The 22438-nt window shown below is 30.6% G+C and overlaps 1 protein-coding gene across 1 annotated transcript in view; it reads left to right on the top strand.

Moving 5' to 3' along the window:
• COL11A1 (collagen type XI alpha 1 chain) overlaps positions 1–22438 on the top strand; it is a 214966-nt gene that overhangs the window by 74664 nt on the left and 117864 nt on the right. The window contains exons 6-15 of the mRNA XM_059927069.1: positions 5453–5569; positions 6177–6266; positions 8216–8470; positions 9201–9263; positions 10631–10672; positions 11633–11695; positions 12346–12420; positions 15313–15396; positions 17461–17517; positions 20871–20924. Coding sequence (XP_059783052.1) covers positions 5453–5569; positions 6177–6266; positions 8216–8470; positions 9201–9263; positions 10631–10672; positions 11633–11695; positions 12346–12420; positions 15313–15396; positions 17461–17517; positions 20871–20924 — 900 coding nt within the window. The remainder of the gene's footprint in view (positions 1–5452; positions 5570–6176; positions 6267–8215; positions 8471–9200; positions 9264–10630; positions 10673–11632; positions 11696–12345; positions 12421–15312; positions 15397–17460; positions 17518–20870; positions 20925–22438) is intronic.

Genomic DNA, 22438 nt, shown 5'->3' with positions numbered 1-22438 from the left:
AGAAAAAAGATAATTTCTCAAAGATATATTTTGTCCTTAGCATTTCAGTAATTAAAACAGCCTCAAGACAAGGGTGACTATTTTCTGGTGTACTTGCCATATCCCCAGGCCTTTGGCAATTCATACAGATGAGAAAGGGACTTTAGTGCTATCTTAAAGTTGTCAGGCTGTGTTGAATATTTAGAGGGATTTTTTTTTTTCCATTTCTGTAAGGCTATGCTACATTGATATGTAAGTTTTCTTTTTCTTGCATAAGATTTGATACAGAGAGCAATGAAATGAAAAACATTATGAACTGATTGCCGTAACTAAATATTCATATTCTTTGATTAATATTATGTCACTTTATTTGAAACTCGGGTGTGAAACCATTCTTCCAGGCTATTTTTGCAAGAAAATTCACCATAATGAAATTTGACTCTATTCTCTCTCAGACCAAAAATAAGTACATTTAAGTTAGCCATAGCAATTTTGTCAGACTTGAATATCCCAAAAAACAAAAAAATACAGTACAGTGTATGCTTTATGCAGATTTTTAGGTAAAATTCTTTAATGTGAATTTTCTGGAAATTAAAAAGCAAATACTGGAAGGAATTGAGTCTTTAGTTGGCAGCAAAACTATATTTTTATTTTTTTCTCAAGGTGAAGAGTTCTAAATTTTAGAAGGTGAGGGTGGAAGTTTAAAAGCATCAAGACTGTCCTTATGTTTGAACATAACTCAAATAGCTTTCTTCTTGACTATTAAAATACTATTAGATACCATCTTTTGAGTTCTACTATTTAGAATAGGTTAGGATCTTAATCTCTTAATTTTAATTTACTGTTATTTCTGCATGCAAATTCAATTTGGATTTTACCATTTAAGTGCTTGAAATATATTTTTTGACATTACTTTCCTTTTTAAGGTATGATAGTGAATTCTGTTGCACTGATCTTTTCCATGACTTAATATTAATGTTTTTTTAAAACAGGATAAAGTCTTAAGAAGCTAACAGGAAAGCAAATATGAGAGAAAAAAGAGAAATTACTTGGATATTTGTGTTTGCTTCTTTCACAGTTCTCAAGTGCTTCATTCTTTTTATTACCTCATGATTTATTAAAACAGTCTGTGAATTCCCTCATGATTTATTAAAACAGTCTGTGAATTCCAAGAGGATAGGTAAAATATCCATCAGGTTTTAGTGGTTTTATATCTTAGAGATTATGTGGTGATTCAATATTAAAATTTATAACATTTAGTATGCGTGCTGAAGATGGATGAGATTTATTTTGCTCTTGTTTTAAGAAAGATAAGTCTTGTTCTTTTTAGTAACAGATATAGCTCTGATTTTTGGAAGAATGAAAGTATGCATTCTTATTATATCACCTTGAGGTGTTTTATTCCCATGTTTTAATGCTACTGCATCAGGTAAGCAGAGTTATTTTAAAGCAAAATAATATTTTTAACCATTTTTGTCTTAAATTCATTTAAAAGTAGACTTTCCCTTTTTGACCTTAGTTGTTGATTCATAAATTTAACATTCTGTTGATAAATCAAACTTGTTTTTGCTAGAGGCAACTGATGAGGAAAAGAGCATGCTGCTATAATAAAAGCTACATGAAAATCTGGTTGGGTGATGCAATAATAGCATTTCTTACAATTTCTATGTTGAATATGTCACAATGAAAAGTTTTTTTGAAGAATCAGCTCTCACTTTTTCCCCCAGTACTAAATTACATTGATACTTCAATAATAAGATAACTATTATATACTAATATGAAAAACACCTGGTTAACAGAATTAGTAAGCCATCCTTATATTACTTTTGAACTATAGCCATTAATACATCATTATATTACAAATATGCATTTTAATAATTGTACTACAGATGTTTTACCTATACAAAATAGGAATGCAATGTTACCAGTGAATAAAGAACATAAAGTACAAAATAGAGCATCAAACATACATGTTGTACTTTATATTGCTTAATTTACAATTAATAAATTTGTAAAATTGCATATTTATTATTCTGATTTGGATTAAGAAATATGTCAATTTATTTTATAAATTAACTCAAATGTGTTTTCTTCAACTTGTGATTTTGTATAGTTCATATCCTCTAAATAACAAATTTTAATTCATTGTTAAGATTACATTTTTTATGTGTTTGCCACAGTATCGCATCATCATCATAGAGTGAAATGTAAAATGAAGATAGATTTAAACATGGTGATAATATCAAACTGTTATTCTATGTGAACTTCCACAATACCATTTATATAGCAAAGTAACTAATATTAAAATTATGATGGTCTTGTATTAAACCATCATGTTAAATTATTCTTTTATCTTAATAAGAAATTAGATGTTAAATCTACATATGGTTCTTTCTTAATGTGCTACACAGACTACAATGCCCTTTATACAGTAGGCAATTGATGTTCTTCTTTTTAAATATATATATAAAGGATGGAAAAGGAAGAAGAAGCAAGGGAAAAACAATATTTTATAAAGAAATTTCTTACCTTAATATTTTTTGCACTCAATATTTATCATATATTCTAGTTCTCAAAGACGTTCAGATATTTACTTATGCCACTATTTTTCTAACAAACTGAATAAGAACAGACTTGACATTTCAGGAAGAAGACCCCTTCTCCTCACATACTATAACTTATGCTAGGCAACTCACAGATCATAGGTGAAATCTTTCCATCACTGAACGTCTTTTTGCATATATTCATCTGATTGATTACAAGTAGTTCTCTCTTCTTTACCTGTCTTTGAGACACCCCCAAATTCCATAGTAAGAAGGGAGAATCATCTCCAAAAATCGGTTGTAAAGCTTCGTGTAGACCAGCAAAGTGCTAAGTACATCAATACCCACCAGAAGGGGCATGTTGTTTAGATAAAGAAATAAGGAGAAGAGAAGCAGTGATTCTTTTCACTGACTCCTGAATGGCTCTAAGAAAAAGATGTGCTTTAGTGCCTAAGCAGGTAAGCATGTTACTGCCTTCATTATTCTATGACCACAGCTAGTCTGGTTGATCTCCATGTGGAAAAACTTTAAATAGAGGAGAGAATTATGGAGGTTGGAAAAGGTTTCCTCCTATAAGGAAAAAAAAACATGATATAAAGATATAAAGGTAATTGGCTGCTTTGAATACCAGACTTCATTTAAGATGCATTTAAATTGTCCATTTTTACAGTCCTTCATGCCTTTATATATTGTCTTATGTTTTTACAATTCACTGTAGATGCATATGATTCTGAAAAGTCTGCTTAATTTTAAAACTCTAAAGCATAAATTAGCCTGGCTAATCTTTTTTCATGTTTTAACTTCAAGCTGCCAGCTAGTAATTATATAAATCCACTGTTTCTTATTCCAACATGTGTGACTATAACTACGGAAAAAATTATTCATTAGACAATATTCAGTTTCCATTAATTCTTTTAATATGTATCTAAATTCAGTATTTAATTGTTTTATTTATTTAATGGTGCTATTAATACTCACTTTACCTTTTCCTAGAAATAGTCGGCATTATGTCTTGCTTGCAGAGTCATGAAGAAACACAAGTGTTCAAAAAGTTATATATGCATTCTTCTATTTTAACAAATTCTACTCAAATTCTAATTAGAATAAAGATTTATTGAAGTCTTTCAATTGTATATTCAATGATAAACTATTACTGGATAGATAAAATTATGAATCAATTTCAATTAATTTAATCAAATTGAAGTTTTGACAATCATAAACACTGAAAGTATGTCTATATATTTCAATATGACCTTCAGCTGAACCATCTAGAAAAGTTTCCTCTAGTGAGGGTATTTCATTAAGGGCCAGATATACCATATTGCCAGGGGGTCAGTTTTGAACATGTCTCATTATATGTCTTTGTGAAATTTGCACTCATTTGCATTGCTACATCTAATAGAGCTTTAAAATTAGAAGGCACAGTGATCACAGTTCTCTAAAAGACATGTGGTGAAGAGTTATTTTTCTGGCGCATTAAAAGGGATTTTTTGGCAATTTAAAAATACCAAGAGAGGTCCAGTTGGGATATAATTAAAATGTTACCAAATATAATACTTAGGGAATTTCAAATGGGTTGCTTTTAGCATATATATATATATATATATATATATATATATATATATATGTATATATACACACACACATATATATATATATACACACATATGCATATATATAGATATATATACACATACATATATATGTATATATACACACATAAATATGTATTATATATAATAAATATATGTATACCTATATACATAAATGTATATTATACATAATAAATATATATGTATGTATATACATAAATATATATATACCTATACATAAATATATATTATAAATAATATATAAATATATATGAGTTTTAGCTTGTTGAGTTTGCTGCTTAATATCTTTTGTTATATATGATCTTAATGGATTTACAGTTATTTTAATTAAAACCAATAATTAATATATGTTTCACAATACCTATGTTGGTGTTTAAAAATTAAAATTTTGATAGAGATGTTTGGCTCTGAAGGTGAGCAAGCATGTTATTTTCTTCATCATTCAATATTAAGGATTGTATTGCATATCCCTCTACTGAGAAATATACCTCTTTCTCCTAAATTTTTTTTTAATACAGAATAATCTAGTATTCCATTTTTCAGTTTGAGCTACATTTACATGGTTTAAGGTATCTAAGTGTTATGCTCTTTCTTCAATAGAAAAAATGCAGTATTTGTAAAACTGAAATGTATTAATTATAAACAGATCTAATTTTGAATCTTTTACTGGGTCACAAGTATTCTGTGCTCATTTTGATCTTAAATAAGTCTATAGCAAATTAGTTATTTCTGAATAAACGTTAGACTGTATTTTTCCATCGGTTCCAGTATTCCAAATAAAATATAGACTCATTTCATGTTACTCTGTTCCCTTTCGTTCCTCTCCCCTTTCCATATCAAAATAGATATGAAAATTCTTTCATACTTGGGAAGACTATTCTCCATACTTTTATTTTTAAACATGTAGTTTAATGGAAAAAAAAAGTACCCATTGAAATTGTTGTAAGATAAAGGAGCCTTATGTAGCAATTTTTACAAATCAAAATTAACATGACTATTTAACAACTATGTCCAAGTATGTAATTGCTATGTTTGAATTAATGTTCAACAATTAAAAGTTTGAATTAATATTCTAAACTTTTAATTTCCTCACAATCCTAACCACTATTCTGCTCTTAGAAAACCTGCTTTGTCACTATGTTATTATACTCTGTATAAGACAGTATTACTTCTTGTAACACGAAGTAATACTTAAATAACAGTATTTCCTTGTCTCTTAACTCTTACTGGTAAAAGTTAAGAACATGATTACCATTTTCTTAATAGTATTGCCTGCAACTAACAAAATTGCCTGATATTTTTTCCTTTGCGATGTAGTATGCACCTGAGGATATAATGGAATATGACTATGAGTATGGGGAAGCAGAATATAAAGAGGCTGAAAGTGTAACAGAGATTCCCACTGTAACTGAGGAGACAATAGCGCAAACCGAGGTAAAAGCAAAGTAGCGCCTTTGTGTGTGGTGTCCTGCTGTTTGTCATCCTGTGGTTCCTTATGTCCACTTTTCCTCAAACTTATCATAAACCTTTTATTCATCTGATTTCTATGACCTGATAACTGTGATTTTTATTTGACAGTAGCTGTCCTGAAGGAATGATGCCCGGTTTGCTTTGCTTATCCTTCCTTTCAGCCATGCTCTTTATTTCCCTTTTCATTTTATTTATGTTTTCCATTCCATCTTTCACCACATTTTACAGAAAAAGAAATTCAATTTCAAAATGAAGACGAAGACAGTGGCCACTAACTCAAAGGAAAAGTCCAAAAAGTTTACACCCCCTAAATCTGAAAAATTTGCAACCAGGAAGAAGAAAAGTTATCAAGCGGCAGCAAAAGCCAAGCTAGGGGTAAAGGTAGCAAAGAAAAAGCAATCAAGATCTCTCCTAGATAAGCTGGAAGATCTCTGATGATGAGTCATTGTCCTAACCCAACTAGATAAATACTCATTTGGCTAATACGATACCCCAGTTAAATCATGATTTCCATAGATTTTGGATTACCTTACATTTTTACTAATTGCTTTTCTTTTGAATTTACTATTAGGCAAATATTGTTGATGATTTTCAAGAATACAACTATGGAACAGAAAGTTACCAGACAGAAGCTCCTAGGCGTGTATCTGGACAAAATGAGGTAATGCTCATAGACTGCATTAAATTTTTAAAATGTGTAATATTTCTTGATATATTTCACTCTGGAAGAATCTATAACCTCTGAAAAGTTTGACATTTTTATTCTTTTACTGAGGTAAGAGAAACAATAGAATTGGCTCACTATTACTAAAAACAGTTCATTTAAAATTAATGTCAATTCAGGTTTTGCATGACTCTTTGCTTCATGCAAATGCTAAATTGATCAAACTGAATTGGCTGCTATCATTTTCTTGATTCCTCCTGGGATTGAGCAAGCTTCTCAAAATGTTGTGATTAAGGGTATTCACAACATGACCCTTCTGTGAGGAGGAGAATCCTCTAAAGTAACAACTGTATCATCAAATGATACAATTAGAATTTACTCCATCTGACCAATAATCATGCATTTTTATGACACAAATATTTTGAGAAAATATAGTCTTAGTTGGTTTTAATGGCTATTTACATTTTCAAACTTAATTATGGTTAAAATACTATATCTTAACCTTTCCCAGTCCTTTCTATGAAAATGTTTAAGTACATACAGGTACAAATAGAACAATCTTCCTGAATTTCATACTATGCATATATTCTGATTATGAAAAAATAAGTATACAATTCAATTTAACTGTTAAATTCCTGTCACCTGGTATGAGGAATACCTGAATCATTTTAGTTATTAAAAATTTATATAACATGTGTCCCAGTGAGGCAAATTAACTCAGTGAGACTTTACATGCAAACACATAATTTAGAGTAATAACATTTTAGGGTAAGAACTGATTTCAAGTTTCATCTAGTCCAAAATAATCATTTTCCAAAAATGGTTATCTTGATTCAAGATGTTTATTTATATACCCAAATTCATTCATCTTTTGCTCAGATCTATGAACATAGTAATATTCTGATCCCAGATGATATGCACCCCCTAATGATAGTATATACTCATTGTTTAAGAATATAAAAATATTATGGTTATTGGACATTTTATTTTAGTTAACAATCACTAAATTAATCATTTAGCCACATTTTTCATTCACATGACTTTATGTAACACCACTTATTATTCAATATTGTTCTATCATCTAGATTCACTATGCTATAGCAAACAAGTTATTTATGAAATTCAAAAGTAGCAAGATAAATTATTTAATTTGAACCTCATCAAAATCATATGGCCCCTAATTACCTAATAAATATCATTAAGATTTATGCTATTAATGAGGAATTATTTATGAAAAAAGGAAATTATACTAGCTTTATTTTTCTGTATCTCTGAGATAGTATTTTTGATGTAATTTTTACTTTTAAGTGAATAGTCTCATACTCTTTATGAGACTATACAGTGATATATTCTATTGTATTAAATTCTGAGGACTCTAATTTATATTTTATTTGCTGTAAAGAACTCTTTGGTGATATAATACTTCCCTACATTCTAGATACTCTGCATAAATATTGCAATGATAAATCTCAATATTGGCATTAATATTTTATTTTTCAGATTGAGAGTCAAACTTACATGGCTTTTCTGGTAGCAATTATATTTCATTATGAGGTTCTGTGAGATTTGAAAATTAAGCAAAGCTTTAACTATATATTTTCTATATATACATATATATATTATTCAAGTCGAACTATAAAGTAAATATCAATTGCATGACAAGTTTTTTCCAATGGAACAAGCAAATACACATGTTGAATCTATGTGAATATTTGCAGTTTATTGGCAAAAGTTCTTTGAAAGCAATATTTCCTTGTACATACCAATGTACAAAAATATTTCTTTCAATAATGTTGAAAGGCTGTCTTTCCCAGCTTTCAGACTTGCTTGAGTAGTATTCAGACCACTTCCTGTCACATTCCATCAAACTGTAATTGCAAATGCTTACCTTGCTTTACTAACAGTAAACTTCATGTTCTCCAATTCCTTGCGACTTAAATTAATAGCCAAATCCGGTTGAAGAAGTATTTACTGAAGAATATCTAACTGGAGAGGATTATGATTCCCAGAGGAAAAATTCTGAGGATATGCTATATGAAAACAAAGAAATAGACGGCAGGGACTCTGATCTTCTGGTAGATGGAGATTTAGGCGAATATGATTTTTATGACTATAAAGAATATGAAGATAAACCAACAAGCCCCACTAATGAAGAATTTGGTCCAGGTGTTCCAGCAGAAACAGATATCACAGAAACAAGTGTAAGTCAGTATTCTGCTCTGTGTCCATGTATGTCTTATTTCTGGAGTATTTTCGTGTTCATCTTGATGTCTTTTCAGGTTTAAAATGTAGGTTATGTTCTTATATAAATTATGAATATTTATCACTACTAGGATACCTTGATAGATTCTTCCTCATGGGGATCTTCAGCAGTTGTATCTCAGGCCACACTACTGGAGTCTTCATTTGAAAGAATAATCTTTCATAGAGTTGCATCCAAGTTTTCTTGGCATTGTCATTCTGGGTACTAAGACTATTTTCTAATTTTTAGACTGTTTTATTTATTTTTCTTTTCTGGTGATGCTCAGGAATGCACCATATTAATTATCATTTTATCATTATAATTATTATTATTTAACCTTTTGAACCCCTTCACCCATTTCCTCCCTCCACCTCTATTTTGTTGAATTTAATTTGATGACACTTTTTGCTTAGTGCCTTGGAATAATAATGAGGTCGACAGATATCTTTATCTTTTTATAATATGTCCTTAAGAAACAATTGTTCAATCTCATTCAAGATTTAGCATTAATGTTCATTGTGTTTCCCTTTGTATATTTTCAGTATTTAAAACTTTAATAGGTTTCTATGTTAAAAAACACATTTTAATAGATTGTTTTAAATGCACTTAGATGATTAAATGATCTTTTAAAAATACTTAAATGGCCTTATTTACTTAAAGACAGGCTGCTTGAATTTTTCACTCAACAGATAAATGGCCATGGTGCATACGGAGAAAAAGGACAGAAAGGAGAGCCAGCAGTAGTTGAACCTGTAAGTACTGGTATGAATACATTGTAATAGTACCATTGAAAATTCTAATGTCCATATGTTTATAATGCCACAAGTAATGAGTTAGTAAGGCCAGTTCTGGCAAGTAGAATTTCAATAAACCAAAAAAATATAGAGATACAGAATTTTGGAATTTGAAACTAACCGACAATGTTTTAGTCTAATTCTCTCATTTTAAAACTAAGAAGCCTAAGACCCAAAGGGTTCAAATGTTTGGTGGTTGAGATATGACCAGACTTTACCTCTTCTATTTTCCAGTCCAGTGACTTTCTCCTCTAATTGCTATAACTTAACATTATTAGAAATATATTATTTGACATAGTACTTATTTGTTTCATATTCAAATCACATCATGTAATAATATGAAAACGTTCTTTTTAAAATTTGTTTCCTTTTCTTCCATTGGAAAAAATCTTCAAATCACTTCAAAAGTGATTTGAAGATTTATATTAATGTTACTGCCACTCAAGATATTGGTAAGAAGCAAATTCTTACTGGAAGTCAATTTTACTGTTGTTCTCCCTAATCAGCAATTTGGGAAAAGTATTGCATTAGAACTAAAGGAAGTATGTTTAACTATTTGCCTCATGCTAATGAAAATCATTTCAGGAACTGCAAGGACATAAAATTTGTATAAAAGATGGAGGAGATAAAGATAAAAAAGATGCATCTCTAAGAACATTGTTGTCTGTTTATTACTCCAAAATCTGAGAAAGCACATCATATGCTCGCCAAAGTCTTTAAAAATATTTTTTTCTGAATAAATTTGTCCTTGTTATGAAAATTTACATCCAACTTTTTAAATGACAAGACAGTTTTCAGCAGTAGAATCATAAACTTTCTAGAATTGGGTTCTTATCCTGAAATAGTATTCTATTCTCTTGTCTTTTTAAGAACTTATATTTATGTCCAGTTCTTTAACATGGACTTTTCTCCCCTTTCCCTGAGTTAAAGTGCTTAGGTGCCACTTTCTTCCATCCTTTCATTCACACAGCAAATATTTATCAGGTTCTTGCTTTGTGCCCAGCATTATTCTGGGTGCTAGGGAAAACTTGGTTAAATGCCTTTGCCCTTTTGGGGAGCACTTAGCATATTCTCTTTGTAATATTACTTATCTGAATATTTATTTCCTTGCTAATTAGTTCACAGATTTTCTCAGGACAGGGATTATGTCTTCTATCATTTTTAATTTCCTCCCTTCCCTGTGCAAAAATGCTTGTAATTGTTTTATATGTAGGAACAGATAATTTACCTTTTAAAATGCAATGATGTGGTGCTTTCTAAGAGCCAATTAGATAAGAGGTTAGGGGTTACTGCCCTAGTAATGACTCTATCTTTTTTAACTGTAGGGCATGCTTATTGAAGGACCACCAGGGCCAGCAGGACCTGCGGTATGTAAATGTTTTAAGATCATTTTTGTCTTGATTTTTTTAATAATCAGATATAAGATTTCTATTACACTGTTGAATTTATACATTTTAGACTAATTTGAGTATTGAATTATAGAGGCAAATACTTGGTCAGAGGACCCGGTGGCCTTGAATCACTTTCTGATTTGGCTATCCAAATGATATTCTTTTGAGAGCTATGAAATTAAATTTTGTTTTAAATATTTTTGTTGCTTAAATATCTCTGACTTTTCTAATCTAATCTTCAACTTTGTGCCTGAAAGTTATAAAAGTAAAAAAATAGCCCTCTTTTTTTTTTTTAAAAGGTATAGATATATCTCAAAGAATAGAGCTGAGAATTCTAAGTGGACTGTAGCTGCCTTATCTGTACTTCTGAATGGAGTGACTATCAGCTTCCATTGTCATTTCCTAATAAGGCTAATGTTACTCATCAGGGTGTCTTTATTGTCAGGTAGTTGTACTGATCTGACTTTGTAAGAAATCTTCTTTCCTTTGTGGAATTAATTAAATTCTTGTCATGTGAAATAAATATATTATACTGATGCCTTTAAATACTTTTACCCGTAAAGAATATAAATGATTTCTACATTTCAACTTCACTGTCACATTTTTGCAGTCTAATTGAATGAGTATAACATTTCTTCAGTAAGAACTGGGAACCAACTTCCACCTCAGGGACTGTACATTGGCAGGATTTCCTTTCCTGTTCTTCCTTGGAATGTCTGTCTCTACCCTGAGAGCAGCCTCGTAGAGGAAGAGTTGAGCTAGCTACAAAGTGGTCCCTATATGTTCTCTTTTTACGGGAAGATAAATAGGGCAATTGTTTGGGAGAAGAGTGTTTATTTATGAATACGAGTTCTTCTTTGATTTTGGTAGGATGAATTTGCCTGAATACTAATGAAATCAGGAATCTAACTCAAATCATGGTTTATTTCTCTGTAGGGTCTTATGGGTCCTCCAGGTCTACAAGGCCCCACTGGACCCCCTGGTGACCCTGGCGAGAGGGTAAGTGAAGGGACTCATAACAAAAGAATGCAACATAAATGAAAAGAATTAAAATATATTCTACAGGTTTAACATATTATTCTCACTTGGATAACATATGAATTCAGTGTTGTGCAAAATTTTGTTTAACTTTTCTAACTATAAGTTTAAAAGTGAGGTGAAAGAATGTGCATTTATCTATGTTATAATTAGTAAGAAAATTTTTTATTTTTAATCAATTTCCATTTTGATATGAACCCGATACATTAGATTAAGTTCTTCCTTTTGAGTTCAGACATATTTACCAGGAACTCTCATGACTAGCTGAATACTGATAGAATGAATTAATAAGGTTGCATCCTAATTTGAAGGTCACATCCTGGGTCACATGGTGAAATAGACCATTTGCGTTAAGTCTATTGAAACTCTTCTTGTAAAATCCCTTTTTTTCTCCTTCCTTGAGTAGCCAATAAACTTGTACATTATTTAAATTATATAAAACTACTGCAATGAAATACAATCCTCTCTAGGTATACTTACTAAAAGGAGATTAACCAAGGAGTAGAGGACAAACACAAAGTAGATAATGTAGACTTATGGTACTCAAAGTCATTCTGTTTCTAATTATTTTGTTTATTGATTAATTTTGATGATTTTATTTACTTCCCTAGGGTCCCCCAGGACGTCCTGGTCTACCAGGGGCTGATGGTTTACCTGGTCCTCCTGGTACCATGTTAGTGTTACCGGTATGTTTTTTATAGTTATAAAGATGACCCAATGTTTTGTCAACCTGCTGCTGACAAATATTGCGGAACCATATTATAGATCAATCAAAAAACCATTGTATGAGGTAGAGATACTTGAAATGAAGCAGCCTTCAGAAATTGTGATAAATTTTGCTAAAACAAAATTCTGGTAAATATTTATTTCTGCAGTAGAACTAAGGCTTTATTATTTCATTATATTTTTTGACAACAAATCTTAGAGGATTTTCTTAATATTTTTAATCATGTGCTTTATCCTGAGTCATATGAGTAACATGCATTTCATGTATTAACATAAAGTTAATATGCTATTTACCACCATATAGACATGAGCTAATACTTTTTAAATACGATATATCTATAGTGTTATTATTCATTGTCCAAAAATTATTTGTTTTACCTTAAGATTGCTTTTTAAAGTTGCCCAAAAGAATTAATATTGTTAAAATGGCCATACGACCCAAAGCAATCTAGATTTAATGCAACCTCTATCAAATTAACCTTGACATTTTTCACAGAACTAGAACAAAAAATCCTAAAATGTATATGGAACCATAAAAGACCCAGAATTGCCAAAGCAATCCTTAGGAAAAAGAACAAAGCTGGAGGCATAACCCTCCCAGAATTCAGACAATATTACAAAGCCACAGTAATCAAAGCAGCATGGTATTGGCACAAAAACAGACATATGGATCAATGGAACAGAGTAGAGAGCCCAGAAATAAACCCACACACCTATAGTCAATTAATCTTTGACAAAGGAGGCAAGAATATACAATGGGGAAAAGACGATCTTTTTAGCAAGGGGTGTTGGGAAAGTTGGAGAGCCCCATGTAAATCAATGAAGTTAGAACACACCCTCACACCATACACAAAAATAAACTCAAAATGGCTTAAAGACTTAAATATAAGACATGACACCATAAAACTTCTAGAAGAGAACATAGGCAAAACATTCTTTGACATAAATCATAGCAATGTTTTCTTGGGTCAGTCTTCCAAGGTACTAGAAATAAAAACAAAACTAAACAAATGGGACCTAATCAAATTTATAAGCTTTTGCACAGCAAAGGAAACCATAAACAAAACAAAAAGACAACCAACAGACTGGGAGAAAATACTTGCAAAAGATGCGACCATCAAGGACTTAATTTCCAAAATATACAAACATCTCATCCAGCTCAGTAACAACAAAAACAAAAAAAACCAATCAAAAAATGGGCAGAAGACCTAAATAAACATTTCTCCAAAGAAGACATACAGATGGTCAATAGGCACAAGAAGAGATGCTAAACATTGCTAATTATTAGAGAAGTGTAAATCCAATCTACAATGAGGTATCAACTCACGCCAGTCAGAATGGCCATCATTAAAAAGACTACAAATAATAAATGCTGCAGAGGGTGTGGAGAAAAGGGAAACCTCCTACACTGTTAGTGGGAATGTAAATTGATGCAGCTACTATGGAAAACAGTATGGAGGTTCCTCAAAAAACTAAAAATAAAGTTAACATATGATCCAGCAGTCCCACTCCTGGGCATGTATCCACAGAATACTCAAATTTGAAAAGATGCATGCACCCAATGTTCATAGCAGCTCTATTTACAATAGCCAAGACATGGAAGCAACCTAAAGGTCCAGTGACAGATGAATGGATAAAGAAGATGTGGCATATATATATATATATATAGATATAGATATATAGATATATAAATATAAAATGGGATACTATTCAGCCATTAAAAAGAATGAAATTATGTCATTTGCAGCAACATGGATGAAACTAGAGATTATCATACTGGATGAAGTAAGTCAGACAGAGAAAGACAAATATCATATGATATCACTTATATGTGGAATATAAAATATGATACAAATGAACGTATTTACAAAATAGAAACAGACTCACAGACTTAGAAAACAAATCTATGCTTACCAAAGGGGAAGGGAGGGGGGAGGGATAAATTAGGAGTTTGGGATTAGCAGATACAAACTACTAAATATAAAATAGATAAACAACAAGGTCCCTCTGTATAGCACAAAGAACTATATTCAATATCTTATAATAAACCATAATGGAAAAGAATATGAAAAAGAATATAATACACATATATTCAGTATATATATATTTTTATATATATATATATATATATATATATATATAAAACTGAATCACTTTGCTGTACACCAGAAACTAACACAACTTTGTAAATCAACTATACTTCAATAAAAAAAAATTTTTAAATAAAGTTGCCCAAGTTCTTGTGGAAAAAATTAGTGTATTTGTTTAAATGTTATAAAGATTCAAGTAATAATAACATAGAAATTTATTCATGCTGCATTTTGAGTTAAAATTAAAAAGGAGCTTTAGCATTTTATAGAGGGATACAGAAATGATCAGCTTCCTAGTATAATTACTTAAGAAAAGGTAAACAAACTGAATATATCTCAAGGAAGATTTCCTCTGTGTTCACAGAGATTCCAGAAGTTTTGCTCAACAAAATAGCAGTTGATCTATAACACTACCGAATTTAGTGCATTTAGAATTTTTACAAATGAGTGAGTAGAACGGGTAGCGTTTGTGCAGGTAAAGAAATGGATGATAGCTTATTCCAGAGTTTTCAAAAATTATGGAATTTAAAATTGTAAAGGAGTCTGTAGTCTCTTCTACAAGTGGTAAATCATGGTCTAGAAAACTTCCATAATGGACAGAAAGAAAATTTTTTAAAAAATCTAGGTATCATGATTCATGATGGAGTTACCTTGGACTTTTGTAAAATCCCACCATTTTAAGTAAGTAGTTTTTAATCTAGTAATTAAGGCACCTATTTGAGAAATTCTGATTTTGAGCTTCTGTATGTTATCTGTTCTTAGTTTCGTTATGGTGGCGATGGTTCCAAAGGACCAATCATCTCTGCTCAGGAAGCTCAGGCCCAGGCCATTCTTCAGCAGGCTCGGGTAAGAAAGGATCAACATGTAGCTCCATTACCTGATTCTGTGCCAAATTATGCAAGAGAGAGAAAGTGTGTGTGTGGGTGTGTGTGTGTATCTGGAGGGTGCTACTATTATGAACAAAATACTTCTGAATAGTATGTTGAATTTAGATGGAGAAGATACTAAGATAATATCTATTTTTCCAATAGGAATATTTTCTTTAATTTAATATTTAATTTAAATGACTGATCCTTGCAGTATTGCCATACATAATTCTGGCAAAAACATGCAGACCATAATACACAAATTTTCTAATTTTTTTTCAAAGAGTACTGATGGATTTATATGTATCACCCTTTATCTTTCACATCCAGTTTTCCCTGTTAAGGCATATGTCAATGATTAATGAATAAAGTAAGAGGATAAAGTTTAAAATAATTTTTCCACCCAATCTTATAGATTATTCAGGATATCCCAAATAATCCAGAAAATTAAATTTCTTAGGCATTCTTGTGGAGGAAAGAAACCTTCAAATATGTATTCTAAGCTCGAATCATTGTAATCTATATTTTAAACCAAATCCATTTAGTTCATATTTGTTTGTCAGCTAAAAGCTTTCCACTATCTGTATACTTATATAATATAAAATTGTTTGTTTTTTAAGTTAGCTCCAGTGCAGTTAAAATATAGTAAGGAAATCAAAAGAATGGATCAGGAAAGTGATGAAAGTCATATAATACTTTTATTCATAGTATAGTCTTTTTTTCTTTTCAAGGAAAAAGGAAATAAAGGGCTTATGGTTGGCATGGATACGGGTACCTGCTTCCTAAGTGATATAAATCATTTTGGTGATAACTATTTATCACCATAAGTTTATGAGTGCATAAATTATCTGAGAGTGTAAGTCTATCAATCTGAAAAGATACCATTGTTTGGTTACATCATTTATAAAGACAATGAAAAACTTAAATATTTGTTTATTAGACCTTGGCATAATACAAATCTAAAAATATTTAAATTGATTTACTAATGATGCCTACAACTTATAAATTTTATTACTTTGAACAGATTTTAGGTAATTATTTGAGCTTAAATAGTTTATTAGGCGATTGAATTCCTAATTTTATTAGTCCTTTTAACCTACTTGGAAATAGGTAGCAAGCATTATAATTCCAATTTTTCAGATATTTAATCTCAAGGATTAAGAAGTGTATTGTCAAAAATCTCATGGTGAGTCAGTAGTGAAATTTTGGAGATACTACTGTTTTCATCTCATGCACTTTTCTAATATGATTTTACATTATTTCTATTACAATATTATTTTTTATATCTGTTTTGGTAATCTAAATATTCATCTTTTGGAATCACTAATATTAAAAAATAGCGCACCATACTAATTTAACATCTGTCAAATATTTATCCTTTTACTCTACTTGTTCCAGCTTTCCAAGTGCTAATTTCACATTTCTAATATTCAGTGTCAGTAGTGCATGTAATCAGTCTATCATGCCTATGATTCTACCAAATAAATGTATTTTTCTATAAAGCATTAAATTTGAGAATTGTTAAAATAACTATATTATCTAAGCACTTTCTGATCAATTTTGCTTGTTACTATCTGGCTTGAATTGTCATAGTTTTTCCTAAAATACTGCTAGAAAACTTTTACTTAAAGCACTTCAAATTGTTCACATCTAAAAGTATTGTCAATGAGAATTGCACCTACATATTTAAGAGAAGCCTACACAATATTCTGAATGCACTTTTGAGGAGGAAAATCATCAGATATTAAATTTCTTATTAGATGTTAAAATCTATTTTAACTTTTATCATTGAATAAATCATAATATATATGGTACAAGCTTGTATACAAGTCACAACAGCTTAAAAAATGTCTGATACTTATTAGGTCAACTTGTCATTCTAAAAACTTGTGATTCTTCAGTAGTCAGGTGCTCTTTCTACTATGTAGCTATTATACCTCTGTTGATGAGCTGCTACTTAAGGGTAACTTGTGCAAATGAATATTGTGGTTTAATATGCTCATCCAGGGAGGCATTCCTGAATTTGCTATATTTTATTTTCTAGATTGCTCTGAGAGGTCCACCTGGCCCAATGGGTCTAACTGGAAGACCGGGTCCTGTGGTAGGTTACCCAAAAAGATAATATATGTTTAAATTCCTGTATTAGTAGTTCCTTGTGCAACTTTGGTCAGGCAGTTTTCATATCTTTGGCTGGTGAAAGTAGGGTAAATATATCGACTTATACTTGGATTTTGTTTCCATTTAAGAAATCTCTCTGAATTCAGTCCTCAGTAAATTTTAATGAAAAGGTTACAATGGAAAATTCTCAAATCAAATAAATACAATGAAAAATATAATTGAATCACAGATCCAATTATTAACTTTTCAAACTATAATTTATTTGAATAATAGTTTGAGTTATTGAAGTTCAAGTGTACAGTAAGTTCTTGAGATTTAATTTTATGTAAAACAGAATTTATTAAAAAAGAAAAAAATATTTGAGGCCAATGAAAATTTTTCCATAATCTTAGGAGAAAGCAGGAGACTTGGCTTAACTTTAAGTTGCCTCTAGTATTCCATGAACTGCTTCAGATATTAGAGAAATTATTCTGTCTTTTAGACACTCTTGGAAAATAAGTGTTTTATTTTCCTTACAAGCTTACTGACAAGCTAATATTCTATATATTTTTAAAAATATTTTGAAACTTACCAAATGCTAAGCAGTGTAGCAGTTCACACACACACAAAACAAAGATTCTTTTTAAATCATACTTTTTTCTTAAGAGAAAAGAACATTGTAGAATTCCAACCTGAGTTCACACTGATTTTAAAATTAATGGAATAATTTCTATTTTAAGTATTTTTTTATATAAAAAGCTGTAGTATACTTTCAATATGGTCTTATATGCTCACAATGTTTTATTGAAATAATGGTATTTATAGAAATTATTACTCTGAACATTAAAAGTTTATCTTTGGTTTACTTAGTAGACACAGTAAAACTGTTTTATTCAAATTTGAATCAATTAAATAGTTTTGTAATTATTTAATCTGTTTTACTGATCTTATTAGGAGGAAGAATAGTTTTCTTCATTCAGTTTATTCAAGAGTTTGTTATCTACTTTTTCATAAATTTATGGTTCTCTTCAGTCTTGAAATTTTATAACATTTTATATATCTTGAAGGGCTTCACAATCATATGAGCTCACGTGGAACATGTGTTCTGGCAATATGTTCCACAGAATTTAAATTATACACGTTTCTAAATGCATTATTATGTATTTATCATGTAGTTTTACTGTTCTGCCTTTCAAAATATAGTAGGGAAGATGATGGATTCCATGTCATTTAATAAAGGCAGAAATAGAGTTAATATTTAATTGCTTGTTAATAATAACACATTTACATGACTGAGGAAAATCAGCAGTATGCTAGTGTTTCACAAATTTGGGGGCAGAAGAATTACCCATATATTTTATCAAAAGTGAAAGTTCCTGGGGCCTTGAACTTGAGACTCTAATGATGCATATTCAGGGTCAGAACTGGCAAACTATATTTTCAATGAGTGCAGCAGGCTGATTCTTACGGTCAAGCGTGTTTGGGAAACACTGCCTTTTGCTTAAATTAAAAATATCAGCCTAGCATCTGTAAAATCCTATCATCCAAAGGAATTTTCCTGCTTATCATCCTGACAAACACAAGTCTAGCGGATCTGTAGAGGGTAAGGACAGCGTTGAGCAGAGCCAATGAAAGCTTGTTACATTAAGCTGTCCCTGTTTTCACCAGTCCTTAAGGGTCAGACGTTCACAGCATGTTGGCAAAGAGAAATCATTGACAGCCATGTTATTACATTACCATTCTCAACGTAATATCCAAGATTAATTGGTTTTACTACTTAAGTCTTTGTTATAGAAAGTTTTAGCTTCCTAAAATATTAAAGGCTGGTATTGAGAGAAAAAAATCACATTGTTTGTTTTCAGCATTTTCTCTTCTATTATTCTTTGCTCCAAAACATCAAATTATAACAGACTTTCAAAAATCTTAATTCTAGAGTCTAAACGTATTTTATATATTAAGATTTTAAAAAGAACAATATTTTAATACATAAATATGTTCATTCTTTCAGTGAAATATTCCTTTATTCAATTATTTGTTTCCAATTGATTTTATAGACTAAAAGAGATCTATATTTTAAAATACGCAGGAAACATAGAAAATGTTCTTTACCCTATTCTGTTACTGTCAATTATTACATGGCGATTTTTAGAATAAGTGTTTGGGCAAAGTAATTATAATCTGTTGAGTAGGTTGTGCTTATATACAGAAGATATAATACAGTAAAGTAATTAAAAATAAATTGGCTGTCCTTTAATTGCATTCAATTCTATGAATAATCTGATTTAATGTAGAACCCCAGTTTCTCTCTTGAAGAAATTTAGTTGCAAGAATTCTTAATTAGACACTTGAAAGTCATCATTCTTGTAATTTTCAGGATTGGAATATTCATGTTACTTGACTTGCCATATTTTTTGGCAGTCATATTAATAGTTATTTTACTTTGGAGCCACCAGGAGGCTCTAGATACCTAGCATTTTCAGGCTTAGCATAATTTTAACCTTTTTGCACTTTGATTCAATGCAGTATTTAATTGAATCTCTATTGATTTAAATAAATCAGAAACTTCTTAAACACACAAAGTATACTTCTTCAGCATGAAGTAACTATTATCACTATGTTCAATTTTAGTATTCTAAAGCTTTTTAGGAAGATGGATGGCCTAGTATTTATTTTTTAAAACTCACAACACTTTTATAAAGTGGTTTTATATTTTTTTCCAGTTACTATGCCAGGCTTTTGTTGCACTTTGTGGATTGTGTAAATATTTGGAAGAGGCGTTTATCATAAGGACTTATTCTCCTAAGGAAAAATAGACAAATCTAGGAAAAAATGCTTTGACATTATTTCAGGACAATTATAATGACAACAATAGCATCTGTTCTTGACATTTTATTGCTATAGAATTCAGTGTCTGAGAAGTTTCTGAGTATAACAGCATTAATATTTGCCAAGTTTCGTAAATGAATTCAATGTGTACCCGATTCTGTAAAAATGTGTTTCCTCTAGTACTCCACCACAGTGTAATGATAAATAACGCCTGTGTATCATCGTAAGTGCTCTGATGGCACACACATTAAAGAACACTTCAATGTGATTTCATGAAATTTGTTTCTGTGTAGTTATCAGTAAAATATAGACTTTTAAATATAGTTCACACACTGGAATACAGTCAAAATCTGAGAAGAGATGTATTTCAATCAGAGGACTTGAAAATTTTGTTGTATTAACTAATAAAATCATACTATTTGAAGAAATGTATTTTGAATAATGTTTAATTATTTCAAGTGAAAATGGTAGGGCAAAACAGGTTAGGGAATTACAAAATTAAATGATTATGTCTTCACCTTTTCTCTACAGGGGGGGCCTGGTTCCTCTGGGGCCAAAGGTGAGAGGGGTGATCCAGGTCCTCAGGTAAAAATTAACCTATTTCACTTATTTTATTTTTGACTTTATCTTATCTATTAGGGTAATTGAAGTGTCTGCCATCTGTTTTATGAGTAAAGAAATTACTTACATTACCTTTAAGCTCACATCACCTTCTCTAATTGAAACATCTCTAATGGTCAGTTGACTGCCAATAACTTTATTAATTTAAACAATATTAAAAGAAGATAATAAGCTAGAATGGGAAAGTCTTGATAGTAATAGGTCTTCAGAACGTTAAATTGGCTTGAGATCATACAGAACAGAGAAGCACTATTACAATTGTATTTATAGTGGCCCTGCCACAAGCCTAACATGTTTCCCATGGAGAATAAAATCTAATAAGTTCTCTCAGAAAGAATATTTAATATACCTAAAAGAAGCTAATTTTAAGCCCTTTGTAGAGCTGAGGAAATTAAGAGAAATTGAGAACATCTGACCTGAAATTCTTAAAAAGATCTTACATTATATTTACATGGTGCCAAATTAAAAGTATTATTTTTCCTTGAATGATAATAACTAGATAGAGACATTCACTATAAGCACATTATGAATTATACTTATTCTAGAAAACTGGAAAAGCAAAATGTGATGTATTTTTAAAATTCATTTTTAATAAAAATGCTTTCTGATATACTCAATACATATAAACTCAGATTGGGCTACAGGGGCTCTCAAGTGGCCATCCAACTAAATTTTTTCTTTTTTTAAAATTAGTTTTATTTTAACAATATTATAATGTAAACTTGAATGTGAACACCTATATGTATTCTTCGTCACCACCACCACAGTCGTTAGGATAGAGAACAGTTCTGTAACCCCAAGCAATTTCTTGGTGCCACTTTACAGTCACAACTTCCTCGTACCCCTAATACCTGACAAGCACTGATCTTTTCTTCATCACTACAGTTTCATGTTTCCAAGAATACTACATAAATGAAATCATACATTATGTAACCTTTGAGATTGGTTTCTTTCACTCAGCATAATGCCTTTGGGATTTGTTGCAGTTGATGAGTGCATCAATAGTTTATTCCTTTTTGTTGCTGAATAATATTCCCCTGTTTGGATGCACCACAGTTTATTCTGAAATGAGAAAAAATCCCCCCCAAATTTAGAAAGATATTTGGGTGACACGGAATGTGGCAACCTTCTTTGTCGTGCTTGTTAAATGTTGCCATAAAGAGATGGAAAACATTTGTACCTTAACTGAGAATTGCATAAAAATATTGATATGTCTTTTGCAAAGTTTATGAACTTTTGGGTCAGACTCACCTCTTGACAAAATAGATGAATCTGAAAACATTCTTCAGTAGTTTTCATGGTCTTTGCAGTTTTCCTTAACTCCAATGAGATGCAATATCAAATGAAGGATCATTTTCATTAAAAACTAACAAGATTTGTCCTGTTATTATTGCTCCTTGCCTTCCAGATGGGGTATAGGATAGAGTTTTCTTGCTGCAATATTTTTTTAAAAGCTATATTCTTTTAACCTCTAATTA

Source organism: Balaenoptera ricei, chromosome 1 (genome assembly GCF_028023285.1).
Source record: "Balaenoptera ricei isolate mBalRic1 chromosome 1, mBalRic1.hap2, whole genome shotgun sequence".
NCBI classification, from domain to species: Eukaryota; Metazoa; Chordata; class Mammalia; order Artiodactyla; family Balaenopteridae; genus Balaenoptera; species Balaenoptera ricei.
The sequence above is the reverse complement of the archived record's forward strand: the minus strand, read 5'-3'. Positions and strand labels throughout refer to the sequence as shown.